Genomic DNA, 15,150 nt, shown 5'->3' with positions numbered 1-15,150 from the left:
AATACAATAGCAATAATCATAAAGGAAGGTGAAGTAGAGGATATCACACTGTGCATAACCATGCATTATTAACATGCAGAGGAGAAATTATCCTTCAGTATTCCCAAGTAAATGCAGTCAGCTGTTGTGTTCATACATATTCAGTTTTATTGACATCAGTGAGTGAAGGAAAATATAAGGCCCAAGTTGTTTTGTGCTAATAACCAAACGTTATTTTCTCCTCCACAATTTTATTATCAGTTATAGTCAATACAATATTAGAATGTAAAGAATGTCATTTGACATGTTTTGCTCTTTAAGATTCCGTCTGAATTCCTATTTGCTCTCGACAATTTCCTCTTGCCCTCAGTTCAGTTGAACACTTGTTCATATTAATGCTGAGGAAGATATTATATAAATGTTAGATATCAAATATATCAAATCTGAAATGTGTCAGGTCTATTAATATATCAAATCTGAAATGTGTCAGGTCTATTAATATATCAAATCTGAAGTGTGTCAGGTCTATAAATATATCAAATCCATGCCTACTCATTATTGCTAGGAACTCTACAATCTACATCTCTTGACCATGCCATGGTTAGTTTAGATAGACACAAAATAACTCAGCAGAACAAGCAGCATCTCGGGATAAAGGAATGGGTGACGTTTCAGGTCGAGACCCTTCTTCAGACTCCCAACGAGTTTTAGTGACGCTTTGTTTTACTTTAGAGATACAGAGATTAGGCTCTGTGGTACACTGAGTCCACGCTGATCATGGTTCACCTGTACACTAGTTCTATCCGTGACAATCGGGACAATTTTTACAGAAGCCTATTAACCTGCAAACCTGCACGTCTTTGGATTGTGAGAGGAAACCGGAGCACCCGGAGAAAACCCACGTGGTCACAGGGAGAACGTACAAACTCACAGACAGCACCCGTAGTCAGGATTGCATCAGGTCTCTAGCGCTGTGCCTGCCCAGATGTATGACAACTTTAATCAGCTTGTTAAATATTTGACCAAAACTTGCTTCCTCGTTTCACATTTCTTTGTCTCTGTGCTCTCAGACTCTTCTCTCCACCCCTTCCCCCTTTCTACAACTTAAAACTTATGAGGCTTCTAAGTTTAAGGTAGACACAAAATGCTGGAGTAACTCAGCGAGACGGGCAACATCTCTGGAGAGAAGGAATGGGTGACATTTCAGGTCGAGACCCTTCTTCAGACCCTTCTTCGACCCAAAACGTCACCCATTCCTTCTCTCCGGCTGCCTGTCCCGTTGAGTTACTCCAGCATTTTGTGTCTACCTTCAATTTAAACCAGCATCTGCAGTTCTTTCCTACACAGGCTTCTAGGGTTTCTCATTTCTATTGAAATTTCATCAACATGAAGAGTTATTTATCTGTTTGCTTCTTTCTTGATAGATGTTGCAGGTTGCTAAGTATTTCCATCAGTTTCTGTTTTAGAATCCCACCATCTGCTGTATTGTGGTTTTCACCTTCCTGCATGTGTCACACTTGTACAAGTAAAGTAATTTCTGCATCGGATGTGCATTTAGTTACAGTGATCCCTGAGAAGAGGTTGGTTATTCCGAGCACTTGGAGAAAAACCATCAGGCTGTCACAGAAGTGAATACTGTTGGGCAGTCCCAAGAGTACAATCTCCTCATTCAGCAGCTTTCAATTGGAAATCCCCACCTTATATCTGTCCCATGACCTTGATCGCTCCCATCCTTTCCAATTCCCTGGAGACCAAAATCCACCCTACATCCTCTGATCAGCGCAGATTTCCATGCATCCCAACACCTATCCTTGGCCTCTTACCTAACTGTTAATCTTCCTCCTCTTCAATCCCTTTATCTCAAGCCAGGTTCACACCATCCCCCTGTCCCACAACTCCTTCCTGTATTCCTGAAGGCTGACCAGCATTACACCCACACAACACAGCATGGTGGTGCAGTGGTGGACTTGCTGCCTTCCCAGTCTTACAGCACCAGAGATCTGGGTTCGATCCTTGCTACGGATGCTTGTCTGTTCGGAGTTTGTACGTTCTTCCCATGACCTGCGTGGGTTTTCTCAGAGAACTTTGGTTTCCTCCCACACTCTAAAGACCTACAGTCTTGTAGGTTAATTGACTTGGTATAAATGTAAAAAAATGTCCCTAGTGTAGGATAGTGTTAATGTGCGGGGATCGCTGGTTGGTGCGGACTTGGTGGGCCGAAGGGCCTGTTTCCGTGCTGTATCCCTAAACTAAACTAAACTAAACTAAGCTAAACACAGTAAAGGTCCTGATCAGGTTTACAGTCACTGATACTCCCTCCGGTTCATCCCTCTATAGTCCAACACCCATTCAGGTACTTTGACACCTAGTACTTTCAGGTATTTTCATCAATGAAAATACTACCTTAAATGTACATTTAACAACTTAATTCAGTAACTTCATCTGTAATAGTTATAATGAAGACTGCAGTGGAATGAAGAATTGTGATTCTGTTTTTCCCATACAATATGAACAACTGGCATTAGCTTCACTACCTTTACTTCAGTTTGGTAGTGGAGAGATCAAATGTCTTGTGCATTCTGACCTGCCTGAGTGCCGCTGGCATGAGCTAGTAGTATATATCCCAACTTTATTTTTAACAATCTCCAGAGAGACTTCATGTGGTAAATAAAATTTAAATAATTCTAACTGATAGTGCCAGATCCGTGGGGTTGGGAATTCTTCTCTTGGGAATTGCTTGTTCAATGTTACTACAATGGGATTAGATCTGAAGGGAAAGGGCTTTTATTGAAGTAGATGGTGACAGCTTTAAGATTGTTGTTGCTTCCAATGGCTCCCAGTATTGATTTACAAAATATACCATTTAGCTATTCAATTGTGGATGGCTACGTTTACAGCACAGAATGTACAGTTGGTGATTATTTCCCACAGCGTACCTGTCAATAGAAGCAGCGAACAGGCGAGCATCATGTTGGAGAGTTTGGAAAACCTTGTTCCGTATTTCTTGATCAGCCAGATTCAGCTGCTCGCTTGCGACAGTAAATCGTAGGATAATTTTAAGTTGTGCTGCATGCAATGCAAAGAAGTGATTAATGGTTGAAGTAAGTAGTAGATAAACTATTTTTTAAATACTCCTGGATTCTGAATATGGAACATTACACAGACATAGGCAAGATGATTGCATAGTGCAATAAAAACATCCTCCTATCAAAAAGGAAAACTTTACCTGTAATAGTTATAATGAAGACTGCAGTGGAATGAAGAATTGTGATTCTGTTTTTCCCATACAATATGAACAACTGGCATTAGCTTCACTACCTTTACTTCAGTTTGGTAGTGGAGAGATCAAATGTCGTGTGCATTCTGACCTGCCTGAGTGCCACTGGCATGAGCTAGTAGATCCCATGGACAAATGTCTTTCCCAATCTGGTGGTTGAGTGGCAAAGATCAATGTGAGCATTTCTGAGCATTCTGGTTTCTTGGTGGACTGTTACAAAGACTTCCCCCTTATCCTTAAGCTGTGACCCCTAGTTCTGGACTTTCCCAACATCGGGAACAATCTTACCGCATCTAGCCTCTCCAACCCCTTAAGAATATGTTTCTATAAGATCCCCCCTCAGTCTTCTAAATTCCAGCAAGTATAAGCCTAGTCTATCCAGTTACGTCCCGTTTAATTTGTTCAGCCCTAAATTTCTCCATAAAAATTCAGCGATAATTTCAACAGCCCATTTTGATAGCTTTTTCAGTTATCACATGTAATTGGAGAAAGCACTGAGATGGTTGGGGAGGTTGCAATGGATGGTGTTAATTTTTACAGAGTGTAAGAAGTGTACAACAATAATGTGAACAATTATTGGATAATTTTTGATAACATATAACACTCGTAAGGGATTGGACAGGTTAGATGCAGAAACAATGTTCCTGATGTTGGGGGAGTCCAGAACCAGGGATCATAGTTTAAGAAAAAGAGGTCGGCCATTTACGATTGAGATAAAGAAAAACCTTTTCACCCGGAGAATCTGTGGAATTCTCTGCCACAGAAGGCAGTGGAGGCCAATTGACTGGATGTATGCAAGAGAGTGTTAGATAGAGCTCTTAGGGCTAACGGAATTAAGGGATGTGGGGAGAAAGCAGGAATGAGGTACTGATTTTGGATGATCAGTCATAGAAACATAGAAACATAGAAAATAGGTGCAGGAGTAGGCCATTCGGCCCTTCGAGCCTGCACCGCCATTCAATATGATCATGGCTGATCATCCAGCTCAGTAGCCTGTACCTGCCTTCTCTCCATACCCCCTGATCCCTTTAGCAAAAAGGGCCACATCTAACTCCCTCTTAAATATAGCCAATGAACTGGCCTCAACTACCTTCTGTGGCAGAGAATTCCACAGGCTCACCACTCTCTGTGTGAAGAAATGTTTTCTCATCTTGGTCCTAAAAGACTTCCCCCTTATCCTTAAGCTGTGACCCCTGGTTCTGGACTCCCCCAACATCGGGAACAATCTTCCCGCATCTAGCCTCTCCAACCACTTAAGAATTTTATATGTTTCTCCTGCACCTATTTTCTATGTTTCTAAGTTTCTATGTAATGTTAATATGTGCTGTGACTCTCCATAGTCCCATGTCCAAAGTTTACTCTCAAACCTTGCACCATTCTGAGGTGTGAGAACCTGTGCGAACATTTTCTAGTTTAAACTCCAACGTGGCAATCTGTGAAACAAAATTTAAATTCAAATACATTTGGAATGAAAAAGTTATTTCGATAATATCGACCACAAAGTATCAGATTTTAATAAAACACGACCATTTCACAGCTTTCCATTAGAGAGGGGTCCTTACACATCATGGCCAACCACTGTCTCCAAAGTCCAAAAATGTGGTTGGCTTTAAACTGCCTTAAATGGTGTTGAAGTCAAACAGATTTATCAAACTGGGACCAAAAACACAATAAAACAAAGTAGACTTTGCTGTGCCCACATCTGAGGCCCAAGAATTGGAGTCAATAAAGACTCGGCCAACATGCTTAACTGCAAAATTTGTCTCACCAATATCTGAGAACAAATTAAAGGTGAGATACCTGAAAGAAACAAGTTGATGTGATCTGCCCAACAGAGTCATATGAACGGCTGTATGATTCCAGCAGTAGCCCTGAACATGTTCTGTGCTACCGAGTGGCCTGTAAGCAATGACAGTATGGATGTGTAGGAAGATAGACACAAAATGCTGGAGTAACTCATCGGGACAGGCAGCATCCCTGGAGAGAAGGAATGTAAGCCGCCCAAGCAAAATATGTGGTGTTCCTCCAATTTGTGCTGGGCCTCACTCTGACAATGGAGGAGGCCCAGGACAGAAAGGTCAGTGTGGGAATGGGAGAGGGAGTTAAAGTGTTTAGCAAATGGGAGATCAGGCAGGTTCAGGCAAACTGAGCAGAGGTGCAGCTTACACCCCAGCTGTATGAACATTGACTTCTCTAACTTCAAGGGTACTGTCCTGGGCCCCTGCTCTTCCTCACCTACTTAAATGACCTTTCAACGTGTAATATCTGAGGTCAGATTATTCGCAGATGATCTGATTCTCCACAGACCCATACACTCTCTGAATGACTGCGATACCCTCCAACAAGACATCAATTCACTCCGCAACTGGGAATCTTCTTGGCAGATGAAATTCAACAAATCCAAGTGCTATGTCATGAGAATGACCCACAAGAAGGATTTTCATCATTATCAGTACTTCATGGGGAAACTCTGCACTCCAGGAGTTAAAGCATCACCCCTATTTGGGTATCAAACTGTCAGACAACCTCAGCTGGGCAAAACATATTAACCAAGCTATCTCAAGCTCGAACAAAATCCTTTGTCCCCTGCGACGACATTTCTGGAACTCTACAAAATCCACAAAGGTCATTGCTTACAAAATGTTAGTACATCTAAGACTGGAATACTGTAGTGTCATTTGGGATCCCTACCAAGCGACCCACATTAACAACCTTGAGAAGGTCCAGAGAAGAGCTGCCAGGTTTGTAACCGGCGACTATAGAAAGACCAGTAGTGTCACAGAAATGCTTCCTGAACTCAAATGGGACACCCTCCAAAGCTGCCGTATAATAACCAGGCTTACTGCAGTCTACAAAGAAACCCACTCATTAGCTCCATCCAACATTGCCCATCTTTCATACAATCAGAACAACTGACCAGGAACTCGACTAAACCAATCCTTGAATTATATAACCATCCAGACCAACAAAGACTGTTCCCGCTACTCGCTGTACCCCCAGAACCATCCCTGTTTGGAATCCTTTGCCACCGCATATACATTCTGCTGCTGATAGTAAACCTTTTAAACTGTTGCTTGCAAACACTACATTTTAAATCTGCAACTGCATGCACGAGGGACTGCACGTTTATAGCCCGACAGCAGTGGTTGGTGCAGTATGAACAAGACTAGACAAATAACCCTTCCATTCCCTCCATCTCCATACCTTCCCACTTCCCAGTTCTCCAACCAGTCTGACTGTCCTCCATTACATTTTATCTTTGTTTCCTTTGTTGTTACCTTCTCCCAGCTAACAATGATCTACTCTACATTCTCCTTTTATCTTTATTCCCTTTGTCTCATTTTCACACCTTACACTTCCTTATCTCTGTATCTCCCTCTCCCCTGACTATCAGTCTGAAGAAGAGTCTCAACCCGAAATGTCACCCATTCCTTCTCTCCAGAGATGCTGCCTGACCCACTGAGTTACTCCAGCATTTTGTGTTGATCTTCGGTTTGAACCAGCATCTGCAGTTCCTTCCGACACACTTGCTCAAAGGTTGGCCACCAGGGGGCAATCAGCACCTGCCTGATTTATTCCACCACAATCCACTTTGGTGGTAAGAATAGGAAGGCAGATTATTATCTGAATGGTGTCAAGTTAGGAAAAGGGGACGTACAACGAGATCTGGGTGTCCTAGTGCATCAGTCACTGAAAGGAAGCATGCAGGTACAGCAAGCAGTGAAGAAAGCCAATGGAATGCTGGCCTTCATAACAAGAGGAGCAAAGAGGCCCTTATGCAGTTGTACAGGGCCCTAGTGAGACCACACCTGGAGTACTGTGTGCAGTTTTGGTCTCAAAATTTGAGGAAGGATATTCTTGCTATTGAGGGCGTGCAGCGTAGGTTTACTAGGTTAATTCCCGGAATGGCAGGACTGTCATATGTTGAAAGACTGGAGCAACTAGACTTGTATACACTGGAATTTAGAAGGATGAGAGGGGATCTTATCGAAACATAGCCTAGCACAGATGCTTGCAGGACAACACTGGTCACAGTCCTCCAGCCAGAATAACACCCTTCCACCACAACCCTCTGTCTTCAATGGGCAAGTTAGTTCTGGATCCAAAATGCTGTTACCATGGGATCCTATACATCTTAATAGAGTCATAGAGTCATAAAGTGTCGAAACAAGCCTTTCAGCCCAACTCGGCCATGCTGACCAATATGCCCCATCTACACGAGTCCCACCTGCTCATGCTTGGCCCATGACCTTCTAAACCTATTCTATCCAGGTACCTGTCCAAATGTCTTTTAAATGTTATGATAGTCCTTTCTTCCATATACCGACCAACCATTGTGTAAAGAAGTTACCCCTCAGATTCCTATTCAATCTTTCTCCCTCACCTTAACCTTGCCCGTACGGTGGCGCAGCGGTAGAGTTGCTGCCTTACAGCGAATGCAGCGCCGGAGACTCAGGTTCGATCCTGACTACGGGCGCCGTCTGTACGGAGTTTGTACGTTCTCCCCGTGACCTGCGTGGGTTTTCTCCGAGATCTTCGGTTTCCTCTCACACTCCAAAGACGTACAGGTTTGTAGGTTAATTGGCTGGGTAAATGTTTTAAAAAATTGTCCCTAGTGGGTGTAGAATAGTGTTAGTATGCGGGGATCGCTGGGCGGCGCGGACCCGGTGGGCCGAAGGGCCTGTTTCTGCACTGAGGAATATGATTTCTTTGTATTTGGAATGGCAATGAACAACTTGTGATTTTCAGCTTGTCTTTGTTTATGAGAATTGACATTATTGTGGCTACTGAAGAGATCACCAAGAGGATCGATGAAGGCAGAACGGTGGACATGGTCCACATGGACCTTCGCATAGTCTTTGACATTTCCCATATGTAGGCTGGACCAGTAGCTTGGAATATATGGGATCCAGGGTGAAAGAGCAAATTAGATACAAAATTTAGCTCAGAGCCAAGTAACGTGAAGCATTTAGGGAACATAAACCACGACAGGTTGTACACATTGAATGCAGGAGCCTGGGGATTATTAACCATCAGGACATTAGGGGACATCTATAGTTCACTGTGAGAGGCAACGCAGTATAGCAAGAGTTGTGAAGAAAGCACGCGGTGTGTTGGCCTTCATCAGGCAAGCCATTTAGTGTAGTAATTGAGACACCATGACACAATTGTACAACTTGTTGGTTCGGCTACACTTGGACTATTCTGTGCAATTCTGGTCACCAAACTATTGGAAGGTGTGTTTAAGCTGGGGAGGATGCAGAAAAGATTCAAAGGAATATTGCCTTCTCGGTAGGGTTTATGTGATGAGTTATTGGATAGGCTGGGCCCTTCTCTCCCTGGTCCAATCTTGCTGAGGATTGACTTTATTGAGATGTGTCACGTCATGTGAAGCATCAGTACCCTCGTGTACTGGGGTCTCCAACTAGAAGGCAATGGTTTAAAGTGAGAGGGAATGATTTAAAGAGGATCTGAAGGGTTGGGTTTTCACACAGAGCGTGATGGGTTTATGGAATGAGTTGCTAAAGGAGGTGGTGGAGGCGGATGTCAGTGCAAAGATTAAAACATATTTGGACAGTTACATGGATCGGCAGGTTTCAGAGGGATATGAGGCATTGGCAGGCAAATGGGGTTAGCAGAGGTAGGTATTATGTTCAGTGTGGACAAGGTGTGGCAAATGGCCTGTTTCTGTGCTGTACAACTATGAATCTGCAATGCAGAGATTTGTGTAATGTTTGCTGCAGACATTGTGGTGATTGTTGTCATTGACGATACAGCTAGACAGTCGCTTGTGGAGGTTTCATTGGTGCTTCATGTAGAAGTTGTCTCTGCTGTGCTGCATGTTGTTGAAGTAGATGTAAAAACATTAATTGTATGTGTGTCGGCAGTGCAATCACCGTGAGTAATTGGTCAGTAATTACCTGATGTAAAAACTGTAAGTACTGATGCTGACAAGACATGTCACTTTAGCAGTTTATTCTGCTTATATATATAATGGGCTTCTTGAATATTCCTTTAATTCTGGCATAATTTACATACTTGGCTGGTAACAGGTAAAAACCTTGTTGGCAAAACTGTTGAACACTCACCAGATGCTGTGGAATTGACAGTCATTGTCGTAAATGTTGTAGTTGTCGTCGTTCCAGGACATGTTTTTTTTGTATTTGGAAAGGCAAGGACCAATTTGGGATTGTCAGCCTGGCTTTGTTTCTGGGAATCGATAATATTGTGGTAATTGAAGAGATCACCATGAGGATTGATGAAAGCAGAACTGTGGGCATGGTCCACATGGCCCTTAGCATAGTCTTTGACATCTCCCATAAGGTAGGCTGGACCAGAAGCTTGGAATATATGGGATCCATGGTGAAAGAGCAAACTTTGCAATCACCGTGAGTAATTAAAGTCAATGTGATTACCTAACGTAAAACCTGTAAGTACTGATGCTGCCAAGTGATGTCACTTTAGCAGAGTTTATTGTGCTGATATATATAATGAGCTACTTGAATGTGTTTTAAATTCTGGCGTAATTTACATACTTATCAGGTAAAAATGCTGTTGGTAAAACTGCCCAATACTCACCAGATTCTGATGCTGTGGAATTGACAGCCATTGTGGTAGATGTTGTGGATTCACCTGTCAATGGTTGAGTGGGGATGTCAGTAGGTGGTGGTGTAACAGTACTTGTGGTTCCTGAAGTGTTTGTGAAGATTGATGATGTACTTGGCAATAATGTGTCTGTTGTTGATGTCTCAGTGTTAGGATTCGTTCCAGGACCTGTTGTTGTAGCTGCAAAAATGACAGGGATATTCAGCCTTATAATGTGTCCTGACAAATAATCTACTTATTCACTTTAAAACAATTGACAGGCAGGAATATGAAGCACACATGGACCGTACATGAGTGGTCTCAATGTTACTGGAAGGGATTCTGAGGAATAGGATTTCTTTGTATTTGGAATGGCAATGAACAATTTGTGATTGTCAGCTTGTCTTTGTTTATGGGAATTGACATTATTGTGGCTACTGAAGAGATCACCAAGAGGATTGATGAAGGCAGAACTGTGGACATGGTCCACATGGACCTTCACATTTCCCATAAGGTAGGCTGGACCAGAGGCTCGGTATATATGGGATCCAGGGTGAAAGAGCAAATTAGATACAAAATTTAGCTCAGAGCCAAGTAACGTGAAGCATTTAGGGAACATAAACCACGACAGGTTGTACACATTGAATGCAGGAGCCTGGGGATTATTAACCATCAGGACATTAGGGGACATCTATAGTTCACTGTGAGAGGCAACGCAGGTAGCAAGAGTTGTGAAGAAAGCATGCGGTGTGTTGGCCTTCATCAGGCAAGCCATTTAGTGCAGTAATTGAGACACCATGACACAATTGTACAACTTGTTGGTTCGGCTACACTTGGACTATTCTGTGCAATTCTGGTCACCAAACTATTGGAAGGTGTGTTTAAGCTGGGGAGGAGGCAGAAAAGATTCAAAGGAATATTGCCTTCTCGGTAGGGTTTATGTGATGAGTTATTGGATAGGCTGGGCCCTTCTCCCCCTGGTCCAATCTTGCTGAGGATTGACTTTATTGAGATGTGTCACGTCATGTGAAGCATCAGTACCCTCGTGTACTGGGGTCTCCAACTAGAAGGCAATGGTTTAAAGTGAGAGGGAATGATTTAAAGAGGATCTGAAGGGTTGGGTTTTCACACAGAGCGTGATGGGTTTATGGAATGAGTTGCTAAAGGAGGTGGTGGAGGCGGATGTCAGTACAAAGATTAAAACATATTTGGACAGTTACATGGATCGGCAAGTTTCAGAGGGATATGAGGCATTGGCAGGCAAATGGGGTTAGCAGAGGTAGGTATTATGTTCAGTGTGGACAAGGTGTGGCAAATGGCCTGTTTCTGTGCTGTACAACTATGAATCTGCAATGCAGAGATTTGTGTAATGTTTGCTGCAGACATTGTGGTGATTGTTGTCATTGACGATACAGCTAGACAGTCGCTTGTGGAGGTTTCATTGGTGCTTCATGTAGAAGTTGTCTCTGCTGTGCTGCATGTTGTTGAAGTAGATGTAAAAACATTAATTGTATGTGTGTCGGCAGTGCAATCACCGTGAGTAATTGGTCAGTAATTACCTGATGTGAAAACTGTAAGTACTGATGCTGACAAGACATGTCACTTTAGCAGTTTATTCTGCTTATATATATAATGGGCTTCTTGAATATTCCTTTAATTCTGGCATAATTTACATACTTGGCTGGTAACAGGTAAAAACCTTGTTGGCAAAACTGTTGAACACTCACCAGATGCTGTGGAATTGACAGTCATTGTCGTAAATGTTGTAGTTGTCGTCGTTCCAGGACATGTTTTTTTTGTATTTGGAAAGGCAAGGACCAATTTGAGATTGTCAGCCTGGCTTTGTTTCTGGGAATCGATAATATTGTGGTAATTGAAGAGATCACCATGAGGATTGATGAAAGCAGAACTGTGGGCATGGTCCACATGGCCCTTAGCATAGTCTTTGACATCTCCCATAAGGTAGGCTGGACCAGAAGCTTGGAATATGTGGGATCCATGGTGAAAGAGCAAACTTTGCAATCACCGTGAGTAATTAAAGTCAATGTGATTACCTAACGTAAAACCTGTAAGTACTGATGCTGCCAAGTGATGTCACTTTAGCAGAGTTTATTGTGCTGATATATATAATGAGCTACTTGAATATGTTTTAAATTCTGGCGTAATTTACATACTTATCAGGTAAAAATGCTGATGGTAAAACTGCCCAATACTCACCAGATTCTGATGCTGTGGAATTGACAGCCATTGTGGTAGATGTTGTGGATTCACCTGTCAATGGTTGAGTGGGGATGTCAGTAGGTGGTGGTGTAACAGTACTTGTGGTTCCTGAAGTGTTTGTGAAGATTGATGATATACTTGGCAATAATGCGTCTGTTGTTGATGTCTCAGTGTTAGGATTCGTTCCAGGACCTGTTGTTGTAGCTGCAAAAATGACAGGGATATTCAGCCTTATAATGTGTCCTGACAAATAATCTACTTATTCACTTTAAAACAATTGACAGGCAGGAATATGAAGCACACATGGACCGTACATGAGTGGTCTCAATGTTACTGGAAGGGATTCTGAGGAATAGGATTTCTTTGTATTTGGAATGGCAATGAACAATATGTGATTGTCAGCTTGTCTTTGTTTATGGGAATTGACATTATTGTGGCTACTGAAGAGATCACCAAGAGGATCGATGAAGGCAGAACTGTGGACATGGTCCACATGGACCTTCACATTTCCCATAAGGTAGGCTGGACCAGAGGCTCGGTATATATGGGATCCAGGGTGAAAGAGCAAATTAGATACAAAATTTAGCTCAGAGCCAAGTAACGTGAAGCATTTAGGGAACATAAACCACGACAGGTTGTACACATTGAATGCAGGAGCCTGGGGATTATTAACCATCAGGACATTAGGGGACATCTATAGTTCACTGTGAGAGGCAACGCAGGTAGCAAGAGTTGTGAAGAAAGCATGCGGTGTGTTGGCCTTCATCAGGCAAGCCATTTAGTGCAGTAATTGAGACACCATGACACAATTGTACAACTTGTTGGTTCGGCTACACTTGGACTATTCTGTGCAATTCTGGTCACCAAACTATTGGAAGGTGTGTTTAAGCTGGGGAGGATGCAGAAAAGATTCAAAGGAATATTGCCTTCTCGGTAGGGTTTATGTGATGAGTTATTGGATAGGCTGGGCCCTTCTCCCCCTGGTCCAATCTTGCTGAGGATTGACTTTATTGAGATGTGTCACGTCATGTGAAGCATCAGTACCCTCGTGTACTGGGGTCTCCAACTAGAAGGCAATGGTTTAAAGTGAGAGGGAATGATTTAAAGAGGATCTGAAGGGTTGGGTTTTCACACAGAGCGTGATGGGTTTATGGAATGAGTTGCTAAAGGAGGTGGTGGAGGCGGATGTCAGTACAAAGATTAAAACATATTTGGACAGTTACATGGATCGGCAAGTTTCAGAGGGATATGAGGCATTGGCAGGCAAATGGGGTTAGCAGAGGTAGGTATTATGTTCAGTGTGGACAAGGTGTGGCAAATGGCCTGTTTCTGTGCTGTACAACTATGAATCTGCAATGCAGAGATTTGTGTAATGTTTGCTGCAGACATTGTGGTGATTGTTGTCATTGACGATACAGCTAGACAGTCGCTTGTGGAGGTTTCATTGGTGCTTCATGTAGAAGTTGTCTCTGCTGTGCTGCATGTTGTTGAAGTAGATGTAAAAACATTAATTGTATGTGTGTCGGCAGTGCAATCACCGTGAGTAATTGGTCAGTAATTACCTGATGTAAAAACTGTAAGTACTGATGCTGACAAGACATGTCACTTTAGCAGTTTATTCTGCTTATATATATAATGGGCTTCTTGAATATTCCTTTAATTCTGGCATAATTTACATACTTGGCTGGTAACAGGTAAAAACCTTGTTGGCAAAACTGTTGAACACTCACCAGATGCTGTGGAATTGACAGTCATTGTCGTAAATGTTGTAGTTGTCGTCGTTCCAGGACATGTTTTTTTTGTATTTGGAAAGGCAAGGACCAATTTGAGATTGTCAGCCTGGCTTTGTTTCTGGGAATCGATAATATTGTGGTAATTGAAGAGATCACCATGAGGATTGATGAAAGCAGAACTGTGGGCATGGTCCACATGGCCCTTAGCATAGTCTTTGACATCTCCCATAAGGTAGGCTGGACCAGAAGCTTGGAATATGTGGGATCCATGGTGAAAGAGCAAACTTTGCAATCACCGTGAGTAATTAAAGTCAATGTGATTACCTAACGTAAAACCTGTAAGTACTGATGCTGCCAAGTGATGTCACTTTAGCAGAGTTTATTGTGCTGATATATATAATGAGCTACTTGAATATGTTTTAAATTCTGGCGTAATTTACATACTTATCAGGTAAAAATGCTGATGGTAAAACTGCCCAATACTCACCAGATTCTGATGCTGTGGAATTGACAGCCATTGTGGTAGATGTTGTGGATTCACCTGTCAATGGTTGAGTGGGGATGTCAGTAGGTGGTGGTGTAACAGTACTTGTGGTTCCTGAAGTGTTTGTGAAGATTGATGATATACTTGGCAATAATGCGTCTGTTGTTGATGTCTCAGTGTTAGGATTCGTTCCAGGACCTGTTGTTGTAGCTGCAAAAATGACAGGGATATTCAGCCTTATAATGTGTCCTGACAAATAATCTACTTATTCACTTTAAAACAATTGACAGGCAGGAATATGAAGCACACATGGACCGTACATGAGTGGTCTCAATGTTACTGGAAGGGATTCTGAGGAATAGGATTTCTTTGTATTTGGAATGGCAATGAACAATATGTGATTGTCAGCTTGTCTTTGTTTATGGGAATTGACATTATTGTGGCTACTGAAGAGATCACCAAGAGGATCGATGAAGGCAGAACTGTGGACATGGTCCACATGGACCTTCACATTTCCCATAAGGTAGGCTGGACCAGAGGCTCGGTATATATGGGATCCAGGGTGAAAGAGCAAATTAGATACAAAATTTAGCTCAGAGCCAAGTAACGTGAAGCATTTAGGGAACATAAACCACGACAGGTTTTACACATTGAATGCAGGAGCCTGGGGATTATTAACCATCAGGACATTAGGGGACATCTATAGTTCACTGTGAGAGGCAACGCAGGTAGCAAGAGTTGTGAAGAAAGCACGCGGTGTGTTGGCCTTCATCAGGCAAGCCATTTAGTGTAGTAATTGAGACACCATGACACAATTGTACAACTTGTTGGTTCGGCTACACTTGGACTATTCTGTGCAATTCTGGTCACCA

General features: G+C 42.5%; 1 protein-coding gene across 1 annotated transcript; it reads right to left on the bottom strand.

Annotated features, from left to right (window-relative positions):
• Positions 1 to 226: 226 nt before the first annotated feature.
• LOC144599122 (uncharacterized) lies at positions 227 to 14,439 on the bottom strand. The gene is made up of 5 exons (XM_078409841.1): positions 14,282 to 14,439; positions 12,059 to 12,265; positions 9,836 to 10,042; positions 2,916 to 3,045; positions 227 to 377 (listed from the first exon to the last, which is right to left on the bottom strand). Exons 1-5 carry the CDS (start codon positions 14,310 to 14,312, stop codon positions 296 to 298), a joined length of 657 nt encoding a protein of 218 aa, XP_078265967.1. The 5' UTR covers positions 14,313 to 14,439; the 3' UTR covers positions 227 to 295.
• Positions 14,440 to 15,150: the final 711 nt, after the last annotated feature.

The sequence above is a fragment of the Rhinoraja longicauda genome, chromosome 13, assembly GCF_053455715.1.
Source record: "Rhinoraja longicauda isolate Sanriku21f chromosome 13, sRhiLon1.1, whole genome shotgun sequence".
Taxonomy (NCBI): Eukaryota; Metazoa; Chordata; class Chondrichthyes; order Rajiformes; family Arhynchobatidae; genus Rhinoraja; species Rhinoraja longicauda.
Note: the sequence above shows the minus strand (reverse complement) of the source record. Positions and strands in the feature narration are given on the sequence as shown.